The sequence below is a fragment of the Abramis brama genome (assembly GCF_963993115.1).
Source record: "Abramis brama genome assembly, chromosome: 7".
NCBI lineage: Eukaryota > Metazoa > Chordata > Actinopteri > Cypriniformes > Leuciscidae > Abramis > Abramis brama.
Window position 1 is genome coordinate 42,558,883 of NC_139969.1, and position 25,298 is coordinate 42,584,180.

General features: G+C 37.7%; 2 protein-coding genes across 2 annotated transcripts in view; both read left to right on the plus strand.

Annotated features, from left to right (window-relative positions):
- The window catches only part of LOC311087311 (uncharacterized protein), a 595,635-nt gene that overhangs the window by 176,709 nt on the left and 393,628 nt on the right, over nucleotides 1-25,298 (plus strand). Inside the window, exon 12 of the mRNA XM_084120630.1 lies at nucleotides 1,525-1,698. Within this exon, the coding sequence (XP_083976756.1) occupies nucleotides 1,525-1,698 (174 nt within the window). The remainder of the gene's footprint in view (nucleotides 1-1,524; nucleotides 1,699-25,298) is intronic.
- The window catches only part of LOC311087319 (protein NLRC3-like), a 143,318-nt gene that overhangs the window by 72,132 nt on the left and 45,888 nt on the right, over nucleotides 1-25,298 (plus strand). The gene's annotated exons all lie outside the window — the stretch shown is intronic.

A 25,298-nucleotide genomic window follows, 5' to 3' on the forward strand; every position in this document is an offset into this window, starting at 1 on the left:
TGCGGCGGCGCACACACGGAGTGGAAAAGACCCGCTCATGAAAGGTGCGCGAGAATGAAACCTGATCGCCGAACACGGAGCAGCCGCAACAGGAAATCATTCAAACGAGGCAAAAAAAAAGTGCTGCGTCAATTGCGTAATTTTTTTTTAACGCGTTAAACATTTCAAATTAATCGCAAAAATTCCCCCAGCCCTAGTAAGAAGGCATTTCTTAAGCTACTTCCTAAGGTATGGTTCAGGGAACACGCCTAGAAATGGTACACCTTTAAGTTATAACTTTAGAGTCTTCGTAGTGCTAAGAGACAACGTTATCGGGAAACGCAGCCCATATTTACGAGTGCCTGTCGAAAGTCTTGCGGCCGCATGTTGGACCATCTGTAATCTGTCCAAGATTTTAGTTTGAACAGCAGAATAGAGTGAGTTTCTAATCTTGAAGACGAACGCATGAATAACCTTTTCCAGATCTTTCCGGGATACAAAAGACTTAATCTTAGAAATCATTCTCAGTTGGAAAAAACTCATTTTGACAACTTCATTTATCTGTTTGAATTATTTGAATTGTCGGTCTACATCATCGTGTTCTGTGTATCAGAATAATACATTGTATCATCGCATTCATGATCAGGCGTACGGCTGTTGTGATGAAGACGAGCCACCAGCTCGCCTTCGGGGAAAAATTTGAGTCCGTAAAGGGATGTAGAAATGATGGCGCACTCGCAGAAGTGGAATTTATTTACAGTGTCAGAGAGGTTTGTCCACAGTGAAGAATATATACAAGTGCCTACACATTTTCACACACCATTTTCAGGTACGCATTACATTTAATACACATACAAATACTTAATCTATTTGATAATCAATAATAATCCGTTTCTAAATATATATATTAATAATAAACACATAATCCATTCACACATAGTACACAACACATAATCTTTACATTTAAATACACACACAAACACCTATTCACACATCAGATTCCGGTTGAGATGCGCCGGCGCGACCACTCGATCGGTCGGTTTGGTCTTTCCCGCTGGAAGTCTGACTACGCCCTCACAGACACACAACACAGGGACGAAACGACAAGACAGTGCAGTGTAAGTCAGTCAAGTCAAGTCATCTTCATTTATATAGCGCTTTTAACAATGTAGATTGTTTCAAAGCAGCTTTACAGAGATAAACGTATAGTTTAAGGTACGATTGTTTTGGCTTTATAGCAGTTCTTTAATAAAGTTATTTTCCAGCTAAAGTTCGTTTTGATTGATTCACTTCCGTCGCAACGATCCTTTGTTATGAAATTAGGGGCCGCTAAGACGACACCATTCTCTCTACACAGACTTTAAATGCGAACCTGTGATAAACGCTGATGGCGTTCACATGCGCATTAAGAATTGGTTCTATAGTTATGTGCATTTGAATATATCTGCGCAGGTTTGTAATTCCCTACAAACCAAGCCTAAACAAAGTACTGGTCTTTCCTTATAAATTTTGATTTAATTGTCTTCTCTCTCTCTCCTAATGTAGTTTAAGCTCCTGTGATATGACAGATGAAGGTTGTTCTGATGTGACTTCAGCTCTGAAATCAAACCCGTCACACCTGAGAGAGCTGGACCTGAGCGGGAATAAACTAGGAGACTCTGGAGTGAAAAACCTCAGTGATCTACTGATGAACCCACAATTCAAGCTGGAGAAACTACAGTTAGTATCATTATACTGTACAGCAATTACAGTGTGACTGAAGTTTATTTATTTGAAGACAGCAGGGCCTATGTTTCAGTGTTTATAGCAGTGCACTTTCTGGGGTTTTTAAACTAAAACACTTTATTCTCAATATCTCACAGTGAGTCTGAGTTCACATTATATTTGTGTAAAATTCTTCACATTCATGATTTGTTTGTAAGATAATCTCTCTTCCTCTGTTTTTGTCTTTCTAGTCTAGCCTACTGTGGCATTACAGATGTTTCTTCTCTAACTCGGTCTTTGACTAACTCAAAAGCACTGCAGTTTTTAAAAGAGCTTGATCTGAGATTCAATGAGATAGGAGACTCAAAGCAGCGACTCAGAGACGAGCTACGAGACTCAAACTGTGTCCTGAGGTGAGGAAACATCACTGAGATATTAAAGACATCTTCATTTACCTCTGATATGTGAACAAACCTTTCAAACATTTGTGAAAGGAAATTATCATTAAGCTTTATTGCAACAAAGGGTTTGTGTGAGAACAAAATGTGAAGTTATTGAAATGTTTAACACAAAGGAGGAGAGAGAACAAAAGCTCACTGTCACAGCTTTATACATCAACACCTGCTTTATTAACTGTGTCAGTAGAAGTGAATCATTTCAGTGTGAAAACAGACTTGGTCAGATTGTAGGAAAACGCTGCACTCCTGCTAAAATCAGTGCAGTTCCAGCTTCAGCTCACAGCGTCCAGCTCACATGAGAAATGTCTCTGTCTCTAGTGTGTCTTTACTGTGACAAGCAACACGTCACACTACTTTACACTTACTTTACTCTCAGTTATTTACTAAGAGCCTACAAACATGTTTAAACTAGAGGACAAACGGCTTTAACTAAAGGTTTGTGTTTGAACTCAAAATAACATTTGTATTTGCTCCCTGTGGTTTATTCCATACGCCGTACACTCATTAGTTTCTCCTTTACAGACTCAATAGGAGTCGCACCGACACACACACACACATATGAACATGATTCATGCTTTACATCTATTATATTTAAAACACAAATATCTATGCAACATCATGTAGAGTCAGTAATTAATCTGATTACAGGAATTCAATTTAACTTATTTTTACTCAAAAAAATTTAATTTAATTACTGTTAATATAAAAAAAACTGAAATATAATAATTTGCACTTTGTTCCACTGAACTCTGATTGTTTTCTCTTCTGTTCCACTTTACAGAGTAGATGAAGATCGATCACCAAACATCCCTGCTAAAGATCGATCATCAAACATTCCTGATAAAGATCGATCATCAAACATTCCTGATAAAGATCGATCACCAAACTCTGATAAATGTGTTATATTGTAGTGTGAAATGATCATGAGAGGATCAGAAACCATCAGGTGATCCACAGAAGAGTCTCACTACTGTCTATGAGGAGAAATAAATGTGTAAATGTGTTTCATAAAGGTGGAAGAGACTCAGACTTTACAGTTAAATAAAGCAGCGTGTGTGTTAGCATGCGTTTTAGAAACATGATATTGAATGATCAATGTTGGTTTAGGATGTATAATAATTATTTATAATATAAATAATATAATAATTAATTATTATAAATATATATTTTTTGTTTTGTGTGAAATCAAAGTTTTGGAATCCATTTTTGACTGTTTTTTTATACATATTGTGTGTTGTGTATTTTTTTGGTGAGATATGTCCTCTATATTTATCTAACAATCTCTTCTCTCTTGTGACTATTCTACATTACGAGAGAGAGGTTATAGGGCAACATATGTCACTTTGAGTGATTTATGACCCTTAAGCCCCGCCCCCTTTTTGACCGTGGGAATATTCCCACGCTTGCCCCGCCCATTTCTACCCCCCTCCCTCCCACCTCCGGACAAGTCACGTGATCGTGAGAATTTTCCCACGCATGCTCCTCCCTTATGGGCGTGATCAGAACCAGGGAGATATTATAAATTAAATTATATATTAAATTATATATTTAATATATAAAACGTTGTATAAAGTTAAAATACACATATCTTTAGTGTTCTCACACATTTGTAAAACACATTAGTTGCACATTAAAAACTTTAAAATGTCAATGAAAAACATCTAAAACAACATTTTATGTTAAAACATAAACCGTGGGAAATTTTCCCACGATCCACATTAAAACATTTAAAACAACATGTATTAAAATTATACCGAGCAAATAGTTCTATTTTCTAATACATTTGAAGAAAAGTTGTACTTTCAGAATTACATTGTGTTTAAAGACATTGAAAATCAATAATCAGTCATTTACAGGAGAGTATAACAAGTTGAGTTTTTTCATTACAAAAAGATAATTTTTTTAAAAATGTAGATCCATAAGCATTTAACTTTCACGCATTATTTATAAAATGTTACATTTTACATAAAATATCTTTAAAAGTGTGTATTTTCTTAAAGAAATAAAAAATGCGTTAGCATTAAAACATCTAAAACAACATTTTATGTTAAAACATAAATGTTCAGTCATTTACAGAAGAGTATAACAAGTTAAGAGAGTTTTTCATTACAAAAAGATATTTTTTAAAAAATGTTGATCCATAAGCATTTAACTTTCATGCATTATTTATAAAATGTTACATTTTACATAAAGTATCTTTAAAAGTGTATATTTTCTTAAAGATATAAAAAATGTGTTAGCATTAAAACAGCATTTTATGTTAAAACATAAATGTTAAAACATTGAAAAATCAATGTTCAGCTCCGGACCGTGGGAATTTTCCCATGATCCCCTTCCCTACAAACACCCCCACCCCTCCCCACATTTTTTAAAAATGTTGATCCATAAGCATTTAACTTTCACACATTATTTATAAAATGTTACATTTTACATAAAGTATCTTTAAAAGTTTAAATTGCATTTTCTTAAAGATATCAAAATGCGTTAGAATTAAAACATCTAAAACAACATTAAACAAATATTAAAACATATCAAACGCGTGAACACATACGTACATTTAAAAACTGACTTACGTTTTTACAATTTCACTTGTTGAAAGAAGAACAAAAGTCTCATTATCTCCAAAGATATATCCAGTTACAATAATGTTTAAACATCATATTGTTAAACAAATAACATTATGACAATATATATTAAAACTTTTTTAAGAAATGTACAATAAAGACATGATCAGGGATGAGATCAGTGTTTTTTATTTATTAAAGAAGGCAGATGTAATTTCATTACATGAAGTGTCCATCACTTTTAAAACATTAATGAAATAAGTTAAAATTGCATTTTTCTCTAAAAGAGTTATTAAAAATGAGTTAGCGTTATTTTAAGATGTTAAAATCAATAATTTACAGAAAGGTAAATTTATCCATCCACACATTATGTGTAAAATGCTACATTTAACACAAAATATCTTTAAAAAGTGTCTCAAACACATAATATTAAAACCACACCATGTTAAAAATCACAGTATCTAAAAAATAGCCTTACGTTTTTGTAAATCCGTTTGTTGAAAGAGAGCCAAAAGACATATCCAATGGTGTATTCCACATCAAAGGTATATCCAATGTGTATCCAAAAGGTATATCCAAAAGACGAAAGAATAATCCAACACCAAAGTAATATCCTGGGAGCTCAATGAAACATGTCCGAACAGTTACACCCCAAAAGTTAGACTGACCTGTGTGACATCTGCCCAGTAGCCACAGGTAGACCACACCCACCCTAGACACCTCCCACCCCTAGACACCTCCCACCCCTAGACACCTCCCACACCAAGACCCCTCCCACATCAAGACCCCTCCCAAGCCACCTATGTATCTGGTAACAGATCAGTGAGTTGTTTTAATTAAAGAAGAGTTTTGTTTCACCTAATCATTTAAAAACTTTTTAAAAACAATGTATGTATAAAGTTAAAATACAACGGTTTAGTATTCGTACGTTTACAACGTTATCTGAAAAAGCTAGAATTAATAGCTAGATTTTAGTTAAAATTAATAGTTTAAATTATTAGTTAAGATAGAGTTAATTCATGCTTTAGTTAAGTTATATTCACTAATTTACTGATTTATTCACTACAACCCAATGGAGAAATCTGATTATTGTTTGAGAATGTGTATTTGGAATAAAAATAACGATTCTGTTCAAAACTATGTCCTTTTAACTTTAAACCGTGAAACGTAAGCGCTAGGCAAACATTTTCCACACACATGTGACACTTTCACATACAATTTTAATAATAAAATAACTTTAACTTTAATAAAATGATACAGACCTTTAAAATACAAAGGTGTATAGGGTAGTATTTAAAACGTTAGGCCTATCAGAAAAATGTAAACAAGAATGTCTTCTTACATATACAGATTTTAAAACACTGTTAAAAACAAAAAAAGTCAACGTTAAATCATTTAAAACAAGTTATAGAATGTCTTTCACTAACAGCTTTTAAAGATAGCAGAAAAATGGTAAATTATGTTTTAAACGTGAACATCATATCAGACTCACAAAAGCATCCATGCACTCGGAAAGCAAAACATGAATGAGAAATCCGGTCTGTGAAGCCAAGTCTACGTTGGTAAAAAATACTTAATCAAAACATTGTTTTAAATTTTGTACGTTTTATTTAATTTAGTTATTAATTCAGTATTAGATCTTTTTACTTATGTCTCATTGGAGGCCTCCGGATGACACAGATGTGACGTGACATCACAGTGTTTTCATTAAAGAAGACATATGTGCATTAATTACACTCATTACATATTAAACGTTAAAACAACAGTGAAATAAGTTAAAATTGCATTTTCTCTAAAAGAGTTATAAAAAAATTAGTTAGTGTTATTTTAAGATGTTAAAACATTAAAAATACAACGTTCAGTCATATACAAAAAAAATTAAAAACAACTTAAGAGAGTTTTTTTCATTTACAAAAAAAAGAGATCTAACTTCCATACAGTATTTGTAAAACTTTTACATAAAACTAGTTCAAAAAGCTTTACGTTTTTACATAACCAATTGTTAAAGACTCAAAGTTTAAAAGATATAAAAGTGTTTCCTCAGAAGTCACCGTGGGAATTTCCCACGCCCCCCCCCTTCGAGCTCCCAAATAGAAAAAGCGACCGCGCAGCTCCTTGGCCGGACTTGAATGGCCATAGAAAACCGGTGTAGCGGCTCGAAGAGACCACACCCCCTAACACACCCCTCTCAAAGCTGAGAGGTCAATTTCGATTTAAGGACATCCCTAAAATGACATCACTCACGGGAATCCCCCTCCCACAGTGTCACAGTCACATGACATGAGGTGTTTAAAAAGGAGCGCAAACATGACACGAGATAGGCTACTTGTGGTTTTATTCAAGTAGAACACTATGGCTACGTCAGACGATGAGACAACCTATGGAGGATTCGACCTTAGCGCCGCGAAAAAAAAGATGCACATGGACCTTGTTTAACGCGATTTCTCCTCGAGCCGACGCATGTTTATGACAAAATCAATAGAGAAGTCAGATTGGTTAACTTGGATAACGACGAAAAAACAAAAAACAAATTGGGATCGTCCGTTGATTTTGTGTTGTATCACTCGTCGTTATCCAAGTTAACCAATCTGACTTCTCTATTGATTTAGTCATAAACATGCGTAGCCTACACGCACGTCCTCCAGACAAGTGAAAAGTATTTCACTTGCGCTCCGCCGGCTCGAGGAGAAATCGCGTTAAACAAGGTCCATGTGCATCTTTTTTTTCGCGGCGCTAAGGTCGAATCCTCCATAGGTTGTCTCTTCATCTGACGTAGCCATAAGGTGTGTTCGACATCGGCTGCGGCTGGATGCAACCGATCGGCGAGAGTAGCCGCGTGCAGGCGGGGAGGAGCTGCAAACGGAGACGTGAAGTCGGACACTTTCTGGTTCCCGTAGTGACCGCTCACGTGGTATTTGCATACTTTACCACAGCTGAAGTGAAATAAATGCAATATTTGACAAATAATACACAGATTTTTCAGATACATTTTTATTCAATACTTTATTTAGGCTACTGCTTCATACAGCGTCTGTTTGAACAAGAATAAAGTTCAACATAAGCTGTTATAAATGAAGTGGAGTCTACGTTTTTTAATCTGTTTTATTTGATAAACATGACACAATATAACATGACAACGACATGAAAAGAGTGTTTACTGTTATAATAAACTGATTTGAGAGCTTTAGAAGAACTAAAGGTGTTCGAATAAACACGAAACACACGTGATCGTTGTCATGCAGTGAATCCGGCCAATCGTGGAACAGCTGTGTCGTCATCCGCCCTCGTTCAGCCCAATGCAGCCGCTCTTGAGAAGCTGCGCTGGCTGAGTTCTCCGGCTACTCTCGAATTGCCCTCGCGGTACTTTGATGGCATACGTCACAGTCACGTGGCGTCGGCGCTGCATCAAGTCGGACAAAATTTCTAACCGGCATGCACTGCTTCAAGTCAGCCGCCGATCGGTCTGCGCAGAGCTGCATGAAGTCGAACAAGCCTATAGTGTTCTACTTGAATAAAACCACAAGTAGCCTATCTCGTGTCATGTTTGCGCTCCTTTTTAAACACCTCATGTCATGTGACTGTGACGCTGTGGGAGGGGGATTCCCGTGAGTGATGTCATTTTAGGGATGTCCTTAAATCGAAATTGACCTCTCAGCTTTGAGAGGGGTGTGTTAGGGGGTGTGGTCTCTTCGAGCCGCTACACCGGTTTTCTATGGCCATTCCAGTCCGGCCAAGGAGCTGCGCGGTCGCTTTTTCTATTTGGGAGCTCGAAGGGGGGGCGTGGGAAATTCCCACGGTGACTTCTGAGGAAACACTTTTATATCTTTTAAACTTTGAGTCTTTAACAATTGGTTATGTAAAAACGTAAAGCTTTTTAAACTAGTTTTATGTAAAAGTTTTACAAATACTGTATGGAAGTTATCAGACGTTTTTTTTTTGTAAATGAAAAAAACTCTCTTAAGTTGTTTTTACTTTTCTGTATATGACTGAACGTTGTATTTTTAATGTTTTAACATCTTAAAATAACACTAACTAATTTTTTTATAACTCTTTTAGAGAAAATGCAATTTTAACTTATTTCACTGTTGTTTTAACGTTTAATATGTAATGAGTGTAATTAATGCACATATGTCTTCTTTAATGAAAACACTGTGATGTCACGTCACATCTGTGTCATCCGGAGGCCTCCAATGAGACATAAGTAAAAAGATCTAATACTGAATTAATAACTAAATTAAATAAAACGTACAAAATTTAAAACAATGTTTTGATTAAGTATTTTTTACCAACGTAGACTTGGCTTCACAGACCGGATTTCTCATTCATGTTTTGCTTTCCGAGTGCATGGATGCTTTTGTGAGACAGTGAAAGATATATATTTTAGCTAAAAACTAAACAAAAGTTTATAGTGAATTGTAATGTTTAAAAGTTTTGCTTAAAAACTATTCACTTTATGTATTATTTTTTAACTGTTGTTGTTTGATATGTCTGATATGATGTTCACGTTTAAAACATAATTTACCATTTTTCTGCTATCTTTAAAAGCTGTTAGTGAAAGACATTCCATAACTTGTTTTAAATGATTTAACGTTGACTTTTTTTGTTTTTAACAGTGTTTTAAAATCTGTATATGTAAGAAGACATTCTTGTTTACATTTTTCTGATAGGCCTAACGTTTTAAATACTACCCTATACACCTTTGTATTTTAAAGGTCTGTATCATTTTATTAAAGTTAAAGTTATTTTATTATTAAAATTGTATGTGAAAGTGTCACATGTGTGTGGAAAATGTTTGCCTAGCGCTTACGTTTCACGGTTTAAAGTTAAAAGGACATAGTTTTGAACAGAATCGTTATTTTTATTACAAATACAAATTCTCAAACAATAATCAGATTTCTCCATTGGGTTGTAGTGAATAAATCAGTAAATTGGTGAATATAACTTAACTAAAGCATGAATTAACTCTAACTTAACTAATAATTTAAACTATTAATTTTAACTAAAATCTAGCTATTAATTCTAGCTTTTTCAGATAACGTTGTAAACGTACGAATACTAAACCGTTGTATTTTAACTTTATACATATACATTGTTTTTAAAAAGTTTTTAAATGATTAGGTGAAACAAAACTCTTCTTTAATTAAAACAACTCACTGATCTGTTACCAGATACATAGGTGGCTTGGGAGGGGTCTTGATGTGGGAGGGGTCTTGGTGTGGGAGGTGTCTAGGGGTGGGAGGTGTCTAGGGGTGGGAGGTGTCTAGGGTGGGTGTGGTCTACCTGTGGCTACTGGGCAGATGTCACACAGGTCAGTCTAACTTTTGGGGTGTAACTGTTCGGACATGTTTCATTGAGCTCCCAGGATATTACTTTGGTGTTGGATTATTCTTTCGTCTTTTGGATATACCTTTTGGATACACATTGGATATACCTTTGATGTGGAATACACCATTGGATATGTCTTTTGGCTCTCTTTCAACAAACGGATTTACAAAAACGTAAGGCTATTTTTTAGATACTGTGATTTTTAACATGGTGTGGTTTTAATATTATGTGTTTGAGACACTTTTTAAAGATATTTTATGTTAAATGTAGCATTTTACACATAATGTGTGGATGGATAAATTTACCTTTCTGTAAATTATTGATTTTAACATCTTAAAATAACGCTAACTCATTTTTAATAACTCTTTTAGAGAAAAATGCAATTTTAACTTATTTCATTAATGTTTTAAAAGTGATGGACACTTCATGTAATGAAATTACATCTGCCTTCTTTAATAAATAAAAAACACTGATCTCATCCCTGATCATGTCTTTATTGTACATTTCTTAAAAAAGTTTTAATATATATTGTCATAATGTTATTTGTTAAACAATATGATGTTTAAACATTATTGTAACTGGATATATCTTTGGAGATAATGAGACTTTTGTTCTTCTTTCAACAAGTGAAATTGTAAAAACGTAAGTCAGTTTTTAAATGTACGTATGTGTTTACGCGTTTGATATGTTTTAATATTTGTTTAATGTTGTTTTAGATGTTTTAATTCTAACGCATTTTGATATCTTTAAGAAAATGCAATTTAAACTTTTAAAGATACTTTATGTAAAATGTAACATTTTATAAATAATGTGTGAAAGTTAAATGCTTATGGATCAACATTTTTAAAAAATGTGGGGAGGGGTGGGGGTGTTTGTAGGGAAGGGGATCATGGGAAAATTCCCACGGTCCGGAGCTGAACATTGATTTTTCAATGTTTTAACATTTATGTTTTAACATAAAATGCTGTTTTAGATGTTTTAATGCTAACACATTTTTTATATCTTTAAGAAAATATACACTTTTAAAGATACTTTATGTAAAATGTAACATTTTATTAATAATGCGTGAAAGTTAAATGCTTATGGATCAACATTTTTAAAAAAATATCTTTTTGTAATGAAAAACTCTCTTAACTTGTTATACTCTTCTGTAAATGACTGATTATTGATTTTCAATGTCTTTAAACACAATGTAATTGTGAAAGTACAACTTTTTCTTGTAATTGTGAATGTACAACTTTTCTTCAAATGTATTAGAAAATAGAACTATTTGCTCGGTATAATTTTAATACATGTTGTTTTAAATGTTTTAATGTGGATCGTGGGAAAATTTCCCACGGTTTATGTTTTAACATAAAATGTTGTTTTAGATGTTTTTCATTGACATTTTAAAGTTTTTAATGTGCAACTAATGTGTTTTACAAATGTGTGAGAACACTAAAGATATGTGTATTTTAACTTTATACAACGTTTTTTGATATATTAAATATATAATTTAATTTATAATATCTCCCTGGTTCTGATCACGCCCATAAGGGAGGAGCATGCGTGGGAAAATTCTCACGATCACGTGACTTGTCCGGAGGTGGGAGGGAGGGGGGTAGAAATGGGCGGGGCAAGCGTGGGAATATTCCCACGGCCAAAAAGGGGGCGGGGCTTAAGGGTCATAAATCACTCAAAGTGACATATGTTGCCCTATAACCTCTCTCTATTACGTAATCAGGAGATTGTCACATGACTAACTAATTGTTGTTTAAAAGGACTGAGTGTGTTTGCTACACCCTGGCTGTGTTCGAAACCGCATATTCACTGAGTAGACACTTAATTTCAATAAGTACTTGCTTAACGAGCACTAAAAGAGTAGATACTATATAGCCTGATCTCGTTAAAGGGACAATAAGTAACTTTTTAGGTATTTTATTATCTAAAATCAATATTTTTATTCATAAATATGTCCTCAATGGTGTACAAATACCTCTGCCAATGATCTGACTTATCCTCGTAAACGAAGAATTTATTATCTTTATATACATAGGACGGGTAAGTCCACGGAGGCTTCCATGTAGTTCCGCCATCTTGAAAAACTATAATAGCAGAGAGGGACAAAAAGTACTAGGCCAACGCGTTTCCACAACGCGTTTCGTTCAGAGCCCGCGTCACGTGACTGAAACCAGCAGAAACGGAGCAGAGCAGTGAGAGGCGCTTTTGTCACTGCCCCGGCAAGTTTAAAAGGCTGCACTGCACGGTTAAGTCACAGAATAACGAGTCCTCTTCGTCGAAAAAGTCCACAATAAGACCGTAAAAGGAAACGTGATCGGAGATTACAAAAACAAGGGTTATTATAATGTCGGATAGCTAATGCAGGAGAAAGCTTTCAAAAGAGACGCTGAAGTTGCCTGCTTTCTTCTCGACAGGTAAGTCAATGTTAAGGTCTTAATTACAGGCTTTTTATTTTTTTATTAGCCTATATAGACCAGCGTTTCCCAGCAGGGTGACGCGGCACCCTGGGGTGCTTCTGGCGAGAGCAGGGGTGCTGTGTAAAAAAACTATTTTTACCATCAATCTCGGATCGTCGGAAGTCTCTAATAACAACAAATAATGCGCACAAATTTATAATAAAAATGCAAATCATAAGTTTTCGGCGTTGAATTGCGGAGGTTGCGTTTGCGTGTGATTTTATTCCCGTGCCTTATTCCCAGTGCGTCCACATAAAGCTGCCTATTTTTCATTGATGCGCTTACAGTCAAATACACACGAAAACATTGTCACAACGTCCGTCTTGCCGCGTATTCACATAAACACATCGGTTATTTGAATATGTCATTATGTAAAGTGATCTCTTCAGAAGAAAGTAATGATTTCCTAGATTTTAAATGGATGGACAAAAAAAATAAGAAAATAATAGATAAAAATATCTATATGACAGTAGGCCTATAAGTTCTTCCCTGTGGTATTGAAAATTGATACATTTATTTATTTATTGCTCAAGTCATACATAAATGTTTCATTCATTCATTCATGCATTCGTAACATGCATGAACGAAGAAAAAAAAGGAACAGGAAGAAGAAAATCTTATGGTACCTGTCATTTATTTGTGCACATCAAAAATTAAATAAAAAAAAAAACCAGCACATTTCAAGGTATAGTATCAAAGTAGTATCTCTACTATTGAGTAAAGTAGAGAAGGCCCTATAAACAAGGTTGTAAGTTTTGTTTGTTCAAAACTGTAACATTCGTTTGTTCGTTGTGTCAAGTTGTAGTTTGTTTGAAATAACAAACCAGTTCACCCGAAGGAAAACTCGATGAAGTGCTATTAGAGGACATCCTGTCATAGCTTTTTGGTACATAATGGCTACCGTAGATGCAACACACATTTGAAAATGCGAGGCGCTAGATAGCACTATTCATTTGATTGCAAAATACAATTTCACCACTAGATGGGAGAAAATCCCACTTACTGTCCCTTTAAGTATGAATGCGAGCCGTACATCATCCGCCATGTTGACGTTATCATGTGACCTACAACGTTATCACAAGCGCAGCAACTTAAAAGATATGATCAACAGCTTTAGTTCATCTATCTGTAAATATCCTGATATTGATGAAACTTGATCATTTTGTGGTTTTGTTGAAGAATCAAGTGCCCATTTATTTTGTGATTGTAGTTTAACCAATACATTTAAGGATGATTTCAGTTCTTTTTATTTTAACCCTATAATGTGACCCACAGTTTTATCCTTAAAGATATTATTTCTTATTACGAAAACCCAAAATCGCCATCTCTTGAATATGTTGTTCATTTCTTTATTTTATAGACCCCTTCAATGTTTGAAAACATCGAACGTCTAGGTTGGGTGCGCGCGCAGCATGGGGTCAGAAAAATGGTGCGGCTAATAGACCGGCATATTGTGTCAAAGGTATGCACTGTTGCCATCACAGGAACGGGAACAGAACCATAATAAACTTGTTTTAGCTAATGGCGATTATCTGCCTGATTAGAGTCCTGCACGGGTTTGGTTCAAATTTTGCTCAAACGGGTGAAAAATATCCAACTGTGTCGGGTCGGACACGGGGGAAACACGGGTCTAAACACGGGTTTAAAACAATCACATGCAAACGTAAAAATATATTCATATTTTTAGGAACACGTCTACAAAAATATGCCTGTATTTCAAGTTGATAAAAATATTCAAAATCCACATCAGTTTATTTGCCCACGCGCCACACCCTCCCAGGATCTTTCACTTTTAAAAATGCATCATAACTGCTGTAATGTATCAGTATTACTGGCGTTGTTTCAAGCAGTTGTCACTAGAAGGCGCTGTGGCCTGAAAAGAAAAGGGGTGTAAAACATTGAGTAAAGGAAGGAGGTTGAGAAAGAAAAGTGGTGTCCGTGTGTTTATTTAATTAAGACAGAGATGCAACACTGGCGACGAGGATAAACTAAAAAAAAAAAAAAAAACAGTACATCTAAAGCTGTGAACCGAAACAATGACAGAGAAAAGCGGGATCCAGAACTTTGAATGTTTTTCGGACCCAGCCACGCTAGGACCGAGATGGACGCGATGGCTAAAGTCTTTCGAATTTTATGCAGATGGGAAAGGACTCATCATCACAGAGGATGTGACGGACGCGACTAAACAACGGAGGAGAGCTTTAATGCTACACCTCGCGGGACCAGATGTACAAGATGTCTTTTCAACTCTGGAAAACACGGGGGAGGTAACTGACTATGACGCCGCTGTGACCGCTTTGAATTCTTATTTCGTGCCTCAAGTCAACGCAGCATTCGCCCGACAAGCTTTTCACATGTTGACTCAGAAAACAGGTGAGACGATACAACAATTTGCTACTCGCCTGCGGCAAGCTGCAAAAGACTGTGGGTTTCAAACAGACACAGACAATCAGATAAGAGATGCTATTCTCAGCAAATGCATGTCAGATTATGTTCGTCGGAAATTACTGGAGGAAGGTCCGAGTCTAACGCTCGCTCGTTCAGTGGAATTAGCGTCACAGTGTGAGAGAATTGAAGAGCAGATGTCAGTGATGTCGTTGAAACCTGAAACAGGTGCAGTTAATCGAATTGTGCAAAAAAGAGACAAAAAAGAGAAAGGATACACCAGAAACAGACCTGCAGAGGGAACAGATGAAAAAGTAGATAGGAAATGTTACAGATGTGGACACAAGGACCATTTAGCCAGAGACCAAATATGTCCAGCACGGGGTCAAGTATGTCATAAATGCAACGGAAAAGACCATTTTTCCAAGATGTGTCGCACAAAACAACAAAAAAAGAATCGTGTAAATAATGTGGAGGAAGCTGATTATGCATTTGCTGTCCAAGAGAATACAATGTCAGAGAGGTTGACTTTCCTTGTGGGCGGAGTAAAACTAACACTGTTAATCGACTCAGGTGCCACAAATAATGTAATTGATGAAGATACCTGGGAGGATCTTAAACAGAGTAAAATTAAATGCAAATCATATGTTCCTGAAGCTGAAAGAAAGCTATACACATACTCTTCCAACCAACCCCTAACAGTCAAGGGTGCATTCAAATGTGAGGTGAATATATCCAATAAAACGGAGCAGGCTGAGTTCCTTGTGATAAGAGGGAAAGGAGAACCACTTTTGGGAAGAGAGACTGCTATTAAGCTGGGAGTGTTGAAAATAGGAGCTGACATCTCTGCTGTGATGGAAATAAAGCAAGCACTGCAACAAAAATATCCAGAAGTGTTCAGTGGGGTTGGCAAGTTAAACACCAATCAAGTCACCTTACACATAGACCAGAGTGTAAAACCAGTAGCACAGCCACTCAGACGCATTCCATTTAATCTCAGAAGAGCAGAAGAGCAGTAGAGCAGAGAATAAAAGAGCTAATGGACATGGACATCATTGAACCCGTCAGCGGTCCCACACCATGGGTGAATCCTGTGGTCATTGTGCCAAAGGCTAACTCAGAGATAAGATTGTGTCTGGACATGAGGCAGGCTAACCGTGCTATAGTGAGGGAGCGTTACCCCATTCCGACAGTGGATGAAATTCTCCAAGGCGTTAATGGCTCAACTATATTCAGCAAGCTGGATTTAAAGTGGGGTTACCACCAACTGGAGCTCAGCCCTGAATCAAGGGAGATCACTACATTTGCGGTGCATAATGGCGTATATCGTTATAAAAGGCTGATCTTTGGTGTATCCTCCGCCAGCGAACAGTATCAACACGAGATTGCCAAAGCCTTAGCAGGAATTGAGGGGGTAGAAAATATCTCAGATGATGTCATTGTTCATGCTTGTGACAAAGAAACGCACGATCAACGTTTACATGCGGTCATTAAAAGACTGAGCGAACGGGGATTGACATTAAACGCTGAGAAGTGCCAGTTCAACATGAGCAAATTGATATTCATGGGAATTCTTTTGTCTGAGAAAGGAATCGGTCCAACAGAAGAAAGAGTGCGAGCTGTAAGGGAGGCAAGAGAACCAAAGACGTCTTCAGAAGTTAGGAGTTTCCTAGGTCTGGTGGGTTACAGCAGCAGATTCATCCCGCAGTTTGCGACATTGTCAGAACCACTAAGATGCTTGACCAAAAAGGGGACATGCTTTGAATTTGGGCCAGAACAAAGACAATCGTTCAAGGCGCTAAAAGAAGAATTGGCCAGAGCAAGCACGTTAGCCTATTTTGATAAATGCGCACCAACCAAAGTGATCGCGGATGCGAGCCAAGTGGGGCTGGGAGCTGTCTTAGTTCAGATCCAAAAAGGGGAGACGGTGCCAATATGCTGTGTGAGTCGCTGCTTAACGGACTGTGAACGTAGATATTCACAGACAGAAAAGGAGGCACTAGCTCTCGTGTGGGCATGTGAGAGACTACACGCTTACATTTATGGCCGAGAATTTGAGCTGATCACTGACCACAAACCGCTAGAGGCCATATACAGCCCCCGCTCTAAACCCTGTGCACGTATAGAGCGATGGGTACTCCGATTACAACCATACAATTTCAGGGTCACGTACTTACCTGGCAGGCAGAACATTGCAGATCTGCTGTCAAGATTGCTGGGGGAAACAGCAAAAATTGAGAGACACATCCATAAGTCAGAGGAATACGTACGATTCATTGCAGTGAGTGCAACTCCTAATGCGTTAACCACCAGAGAAGTCGAGAGAGCCTCTGAGAGCGACATGGAGTTGAAAGAGGTGCGTTTTGCAGTTAACATTGGACATTTTGAGAACTGTAAAGCATATGCTCCAATAGCCAACGAGTTGTGCTGTATTGGCCATTTGGTCCTCCGTGGAACACGGATAGTGGTACCAAAAGCGCTACAACTCAGGGCATTAGCTCTAGCGCATGAAGGACATTTAGGAATTGTGGGCACTAAACAGCATCTCCGGTCCAAAGTGTGGTGGCCGGGTATGGATAAAGCCGCAGAGAAGTACTGCAAGTCATGTCACGGGTGCCAGGTGGTATCCAGGCCGGACGCACCTGAACCACTAAGACCAACGCCACTACCAGATGGACCCTGGCAGGATGTGGCCATAGATCTGTTAGGACCACTCCCAACTGGTCACTCCATACTTGTCGTGGTGGATTATTATAGTCGCTACTACGAATATGATGTATTGATGTCAACAACATCAGAAAAAATTATAGACAGCCTGGAGTCTATATTTAGTAGACATGGCCTACCTGTTACATGTAGGTCAGATCAAGGACCTCAGTTCAAGGCACAGTTTGGTGCATTTTGTGAGAACAATGGCATTGCACATGTGAAAACTACTCCCAAATGGGCTCAGGCTAATGGGGAGGTGGAACGCCAAAACTCCTCTTTAATGAAAAGAATTCAAATTGCACAGGCTGAGGGACTTGACTGGAAAAAAGAGCTGAGGAAATATGTCACTGTGTATAGGGGTATAGAACATACCACGACAGGAAAAAGCCCAGCCGAATTGCTTTTTAACAGAAAGATTCGAGGAAAGTTGCCCAACCTTTCAGAGGCATGCAAAGATCAGCAAGTATGCGATAGGGATGCAGAACAAAAAGCAAAAGCAAAGAAGTATGCAGATGATCGTCGAGGGGCACAGTACTCAAAAGTAAATGTCGGTGACACAGTGCTTGTGCAACAAGAGAAGAAGGATAAATTCACAACCCCATTCAATCCAATCCCACACCAGGTCGTAAGCAAAACTGGAAATCAGGTGACTGTGGAATCACCTACTGGGGCGAGATACACGCGAAACACCACTCATGTTAAAAGATTCAACACCGACAAAACGGCCGACGTAGGAGCTGGACGTGATCAGACAGATCAGAACACAAACAGTTATTGTCCTGACTCTAATTTTCATGATCAAAGTCCTAAGGCTGATTTTCCAAACACACCTAAACCGGATAGACCCCAAAGGACTAGACGATTGCCTGAGAGGTTATCTGATTATGTCGTGGACTGAAAGGAATAAATGCCATAGATGTTAGAGTGTTTGATCTAATGAAAATGGCAAGTGAAGTATATAAATATGTTGAGAATTGTTTAAAAAAAAAAAAAAAAAAAAAAGGGGGTTCAAGATATGTTCAGTGAGTTAATATAGAATTTAGTCTTAAACATGTTCAGTTAGGTGATGTGATTTTATATCCAAAGAAAAGAGGGGATGTAATGTATCAGTATTACTGGCGTTGTTTCAAGCAGTTGTCACTAGAAGGCGCTGTGGCCTGAAAAGAAAAGGGGTGTATAACATTGAGTAAAGGAAGGAGGTTGAGAAAGAAAAGTGGTGTCCGTGTGTTTATTTAATTAAGACAGAGATGCAACAACTGCGTGCGCGCGATCTGCTTGCAGTCGTCGAGATGGATGCTGAGGAGTTGAAGGATAACGTTAGCTAGTGGAGATTTTAAAGTTGTCGACAGTCATCAAAAATCAAGTCCAGTGTGTGGGAGAAATTTGGAGTTATCTGAAGAAAATGTGAACGGCTTATTTGCTGCATGCATTTTCGTGTTGGATAGCCGCAAATGTGGAACTTCATCGCCAAGGAACCACGCAGATAACTGTGGTAACAAGCAGTTCTGTCGAACAGTACTTTTTCAAATTTAACACTGTTAAGTATGTGTATTTTTTTTTTATATAATAAACGGGCAGACTGGGACAATGCTACGATCAAAGATGCTCGTGTTTGTAGTGTTACTGACAGTTATTGTGACAACAACGGTATAGTTAAGCCCTGGTAAGTAAACAAATGTTTTCTGTAAACTGTAGACTGGTTTAATAGTTAGGTGAAGTTCGATATCTGGCATTAATTGTGACCTGTGTCATACTTAGCAGATAGCAGTATCTATCTGAACCACAGACTGTAAAAAAAATAGATCTGAACAGATGTCGTCTATTTTTTTTTTTTAAACGGATGAGATCCTGCAGGAACCCTGAAAAACTTGACTCCACAACTGGTGTGATTTTCACAGTCCACGACGCAACAAGTAGGCATTTTTTCTTGACGAGAAATTCTCTGGTTAACACACAATTCAATGGGATGGAATGAAATTTCTGACCCCGACATGCGCACTGCGAACTTAGAATTTTCCTGTGACGTCGACCGTGAAGGGGTCTATATGCAAAATGTATATATTCAAATATATTTAACCTTGTCATTGTGCTTTTTTCCCCTGTGTATATAATCACATACTATGATGCAAACCCATGATATGTAGTATGTCTTCTTATGTTTTGTTTTTTGTCATTAAAGAACTGGTATCTTTCTCTGATCTTGAATGTAACTAAGTTATGAACGACAGGTGCACTAACACTTCATAACATCAGTTAAGGCAGGCATACACTGCAATTTTCGTCCGATTTTGAGCCCAATTCCGACTCGTGCGATTCTTTTTCGGGTCGGGCTGAATTTCAGCTTTGTCGTGCAGTGTACAGTGGGAAACGAGAGGCGATTAACCTCTCACGACCAGCAATCGGATGAATTTCTGACATGTCAGAAATTTTGGTCGCTCCTCGTGACTATATCGCACAGGTGAAGCAGAGCTATGAACCGATTGCCCTAAACTCTGTTTTTTTCCCTCACTGTGCCTGCGCGAAAACAGACGTTTAACCATTTCATCTGCAGCAAAAAAAAAAAAAAAAAAAAAGAGGGAATTCTTTATGTTCTGTAGTTCAAACTAGCTACAAATTACTGTTGCTTCCAGTTCGTGTTGCAATATGGATTAACCATTACGCCCGTTTCACACATACTCCGTGTGCAGTGTGTATGCAGTGCAGGAGCAGCACGCGCATTTAAATCGTTCCTTTTTACATATAAATCATACATTTGTAGTCTATATAAAGCAGAACTGCAATGCTTAGGTCTGAATTCCTCATTATTATAGCTCCACAGGCCCCTTTTCTACCCCTTTTCTGATGTGCGTCTGAGAGCAGCTCGTTTTGGTGCGGTCTCTTTAAATACAATTGAGACACTTCATACTCCGCCCCCTCTCCAGGATGTAGCGGTGACACTCGGTTCAACTCCACCCCGTTCGGCCATTTTTGTAGTTTGATAGCAGAGATATGATTATCTAGCGGCACAGAAACGTTTTATTCACACGTTATTAACAAAATGTCAATGTGGCAACCCGGAGGTGGATCTGAAGGATAATTTGCCAACTACGCCACTCAGGGAGTTACACCCAGAGAATTTAGTGTCTCTAAAAGGACACGCAAGTTCGTTCACCAATAATCGCTCAGAGACATGGGTAACGATACAAAACAGTTGACTTTATTAAGTTACACAATCACTTAAAGACAATCATTAAAATATATCAGGCCTCAGCCAAGCACAGCTCATCATAAGGGTTTGGCTCTGAAAAGGTCACAGAGACACCAGCTAACTGGGGCTTACCAGCAGAGTCAGGCTATCAGAGATTAGGCTGCCTATAGCAGAGAAATCATTCCTTTCACCAGTGCACGCAAACACACGCACTCACACCATACTCCACGGATGGACACGGCACACTGTGAACAACACACCACCACCACCACTTAGAAGGGAATAGAGCCGGCCTCCCTGCCTTTGGCACCCAGATCCTGCGGCACAAGAACAGAGCAATCTTAATACGAGTCACTAAAAAATGCACACAGAATAATTAAGGCGCTGAATTGCCCTATGTCGATTTAAATGAAACAACAAAACCCAAAATAAGAATTAACAAAACTAGAAAAGAAATGTACAAGGCCTATTTGCCCTCAAATTACAAATCATGAATTAAACAAATAAATTAAACAAAAAAAAGTTAAAGAAATGCAAAAACAAGACAATGGATTTTAGTTTACAGAAAAATAAACCAAACTGAGATCTCAACAGTTTGCAGGAACATACAGCAAACTGGTTTTAACAGTTTACAGAAAAATAAACCAAACCGATCTCAATCAGTTTACAATAATTAACTAAGCAGCAAAACAAAATACAAACTAGAAAAGTACAAAAGAAATATAATGAAGTTGCATTTAATAGAATAAATCAAATAAGCCACACAAAATAAATGCACTGCACTGCAAAACAAACCCCAAAAAAGATAAAGCTCTTTGCAAAATAGAAAACCAAATAATAAAAAAACAAACTATATCAGAATATGCAAAGGCAAAGAGCAGAGAGTATCACTTATATTCAAATGTAAATAAAGACGACTTAAACAAAACAAGAGAAAATAGAAAATGTAAAGCAAAATCAACACAAAACAGCAACGTTATTCGTGGGCAGGACGTGAAACGCGCCCAACTAGCAGTCGCAGCGCAGCAGCAGTGCAAGATCTGCAGGAGAAACGAATCCGTTGATTTGAATCATACGAGAGGGAATGGCGATCAAGCAATCAGCTTACGCTCTCCAACGTTTTAGGGAGAGCACCTGGAATAAAATAGAATGTCACCATTTAATATTACTATTATAGAGCCTCACCCGAACCTAGACATACCAGTGATGAATATGATGTGTGCATAATCAGGAGCGCACACACCCAACAACGGCAGTCACAGCAATAGTGCGTCCGCACGAGAAACGGAACAGCTGACTCGCACTTTACGAGAGGAAATGGCAATCAAGCAATCAAGAGCTTACTAAGGTGCAAGAAAAACACACGCAACCAGGGAAAATTAGTTACTAAATTTAAAAACAATCTCATAAAGTCACCAAGCGTTCCTACCTCTCTAATGTCCACACCTGATGCCGGAAGCAGCCACAGTACAGTGTTTGTGGTGCGTCAGTGACGTCGACAAATGACGTTGACCTCAAGCACAGGTCTATCGCACTTTATATCCCCATGGTGACAGCCAATTGGCTTATGATCCACATATAATTATAAGGGAAGGTAAAGGGCTTTCCCACTACATCAACAACATAAGACTTGTCCAGCCAGCCTTACATGTTCGAGCCAGAGTCGGAGACGGAGCGAGATGAAAATGAAGACGACGAACCTACAGAACAACGTCTTCATATGGATGTATCGCAATGGTGTGTTACTGTATTTACACATGAAACTTTGGTCTTCCGACCTTTTACCACCGTGTCGATTTATTTTGATTAATATGTGCGAGGGAGAGAGAGCAAGACAGCGCCTAGTTTAGCGACGATGAAGTCTTGTTTACACTTTCGCCTGGCTCCGAAGAGAGAGAGAGAGAGCGCGCGCGCGACCGGGTCTCTCTCTCTGCTCGTTCTTTCAGTTAAACATGCGCCCTGTCCTATTTTTTACAGTCTATGGCCCTGTCACAAGCGCGGCAGTTCATCTACATTAGACGGTGTAATGAAGCGTGTGGGTTACTACATCCAACAACCGAACATTTTAACTTACCCTCTCGTAACTTCTGCATCCTTTAGCTTGGACTACAAAATTGCAGCGAGAAATAAAAATGGCGGATTGCTCGAAGTGTTGGGCCGGAAGTCAATGTCCTTATTTGGCAGTTCCGCTGCAAATACTGTGACGTAATAGTTAAAAAAAACGTTATAGAGAACAGAAAAATCGGAACAGGTTGAAAAATATGACCAAAACAGAATATAAAGATATCAACGAAGCACCTGAAGAGAATAATTTCAAATTTTCTGTACTTCTAAACACTCCAAATATACAACAAAATGCATTTAAGGGCTAAAAAAGTGGATTTAGCATGATATGTCCCCTTTAAAATCGCATAGCCTACATTTTAAATTAAAACTTAAAATTGACAAAAACAGCAGACTCATACACTTTTCTTGCATAATTTAAATCTTTATACAATAAATCTTGCATGTCACAAAGAACTTGTGTTTCCATTTTATTTCATTAATCGCATTTATGGTGAAATTTCTACATTTTCAGGTCAGTCTGTGTTCATTTTTTGACCACGAAACATGCGCTGTCACTTTAATTCAGCGCGTGCAGCACTGCAGAAATAGACTCGGTGCCGATTTCTGCACTGCTGTATACTAGGGTGACCACCTGTCCCGAAATTTGAAGCTTTGTCCCGCGTCCTGCAAGTCATAAGCAGTGTCCCGCATTTTAATTTTGTCTTCGTCATTTTATTTCATCGTCCTTTAAATTACAATTCTACAATAAAAAAATGTTAATAAGAAAACACTGAACATGTGCAGCGCAGCCGTTATTATTGGTTCTAGCCAGAGCGGGAAAACAAACACTGAGAAAAAAAACCCCACACAGACAAAAAAAAAAAAAAAAAAAACTGCAACAGAAAAATGGATCTATCCGGAGCTCCCGAGACTGTCCCGTGGTCACCCTAGTTAAAACTGTGGGTCACATTAGTAGGGTTAAATATAAGAACTTAAATCAACCCTAAATGTATTCACAAAATAAATGAGCAGTTTCATCAAAAAAAACACAAAATGAGCAAGTTTAATCAATATCAAGATATTTACAGATAGATTAATTAAACGTGTCGTTCAAATCTTTTAAGTTGTTGCGCGTGTGATAACGCGTCGTAGGTCACATGATAACGTCAACATGGCAGATGTCCGGTTCGCATTCATACTCAACGAGATCTGGCTATAGAGCTGGTAAGTCCCGCCCATCCGTAAAACCCCAAGTGGACCTCTAGGTTGAAAAATCGTCAATGCAAGTGAATGGGAGAAAATAATTATTTTCTGGTTCCGTTTGAATTGTGCCATGAATGTGAACATATGTTGTCTGTGAATTTTTTATATAACTTTTCATGTTACGAGTTTGACAGTATATGGTATGATTCTTCGGCTAGCAGTTGTGGAAAAGACATAACGAGAAAGACTACATGTCGCCTATGTGACGTCACCCCATAAAGTTGACTTACCCGTGGTTTTCGCCAACCTCAACGATTTTGTCCTTGCACTGAAAGAAGGCGGTGAAGTGCACCAAAGACACAGCCATGTTTAGCGGGATCCGTGAGCTAGTGTCCGTGTGCTAGTGGTGTTGACGTTTCAAACGCGTCGAAAGCAGCGAAGAGTTGTAGTCCACAAAGTGCTGTCACACAAAGTCTAACCGTATCAAACTTCTACCCGCTAAATTGTAGCATTCTTTACACGAAAAGTTCTATAAAAAATTCACAGACAACATATGTTCACATTCATGGCACAATTCAAACGGGACCAGAAAATAATTATTTTCTCCCATTCACTTGCATTGACGATTTTTCAACCTAGAGGTCCAGGGGGATTAGCGGAAGGGGCGGGACTTACCAGCTCTATAAAGTACCTACTCTTTTAGCGCTCGTTAAGTAAGTACTTATTGAAATTAAGTACCTACTCATTGAGTATGCGGTTTCAAACGCAGCCCATTGAATTGTATGATTTTAAAGGTCCCATTCCATGGATTATTGTTATTATTTTATCATGTTTCCAGGGGTGCCCTTATAATGTTAGTATGTTTTTTAGATCAAAAATTGTTATAATTTAGAAATAAAAGGCATATTTCCTAGCCTGATTTCATTCCCTGGTTTGAACACTCTGTTTGAAGGGGCGTGTCTGCTGTGAGACTTCAGTGTAAACGCCCACTGCTGTGATTGGCTGAAATGCTTGCATATGAAATATCTGGCATTACATGTGGAACTATCTGGAAAACTTTTACTATTACAGCTATTATACGTTTTTACTATTACAACTATCGGGATTAACGAATCGTGAGAAGTTTTTTAAGTATTTAGATCTATTTCAATCACATAAAAGGTTGCAGTGAGCGTTGAGCAGATGACAGCCTGTTGATCGCGTGAAATAGATCTTATCATTGCAACGCAGTTTCTGCACTCACTAATGATTTCACCAATGCAAACATGAGGCATATAAATAC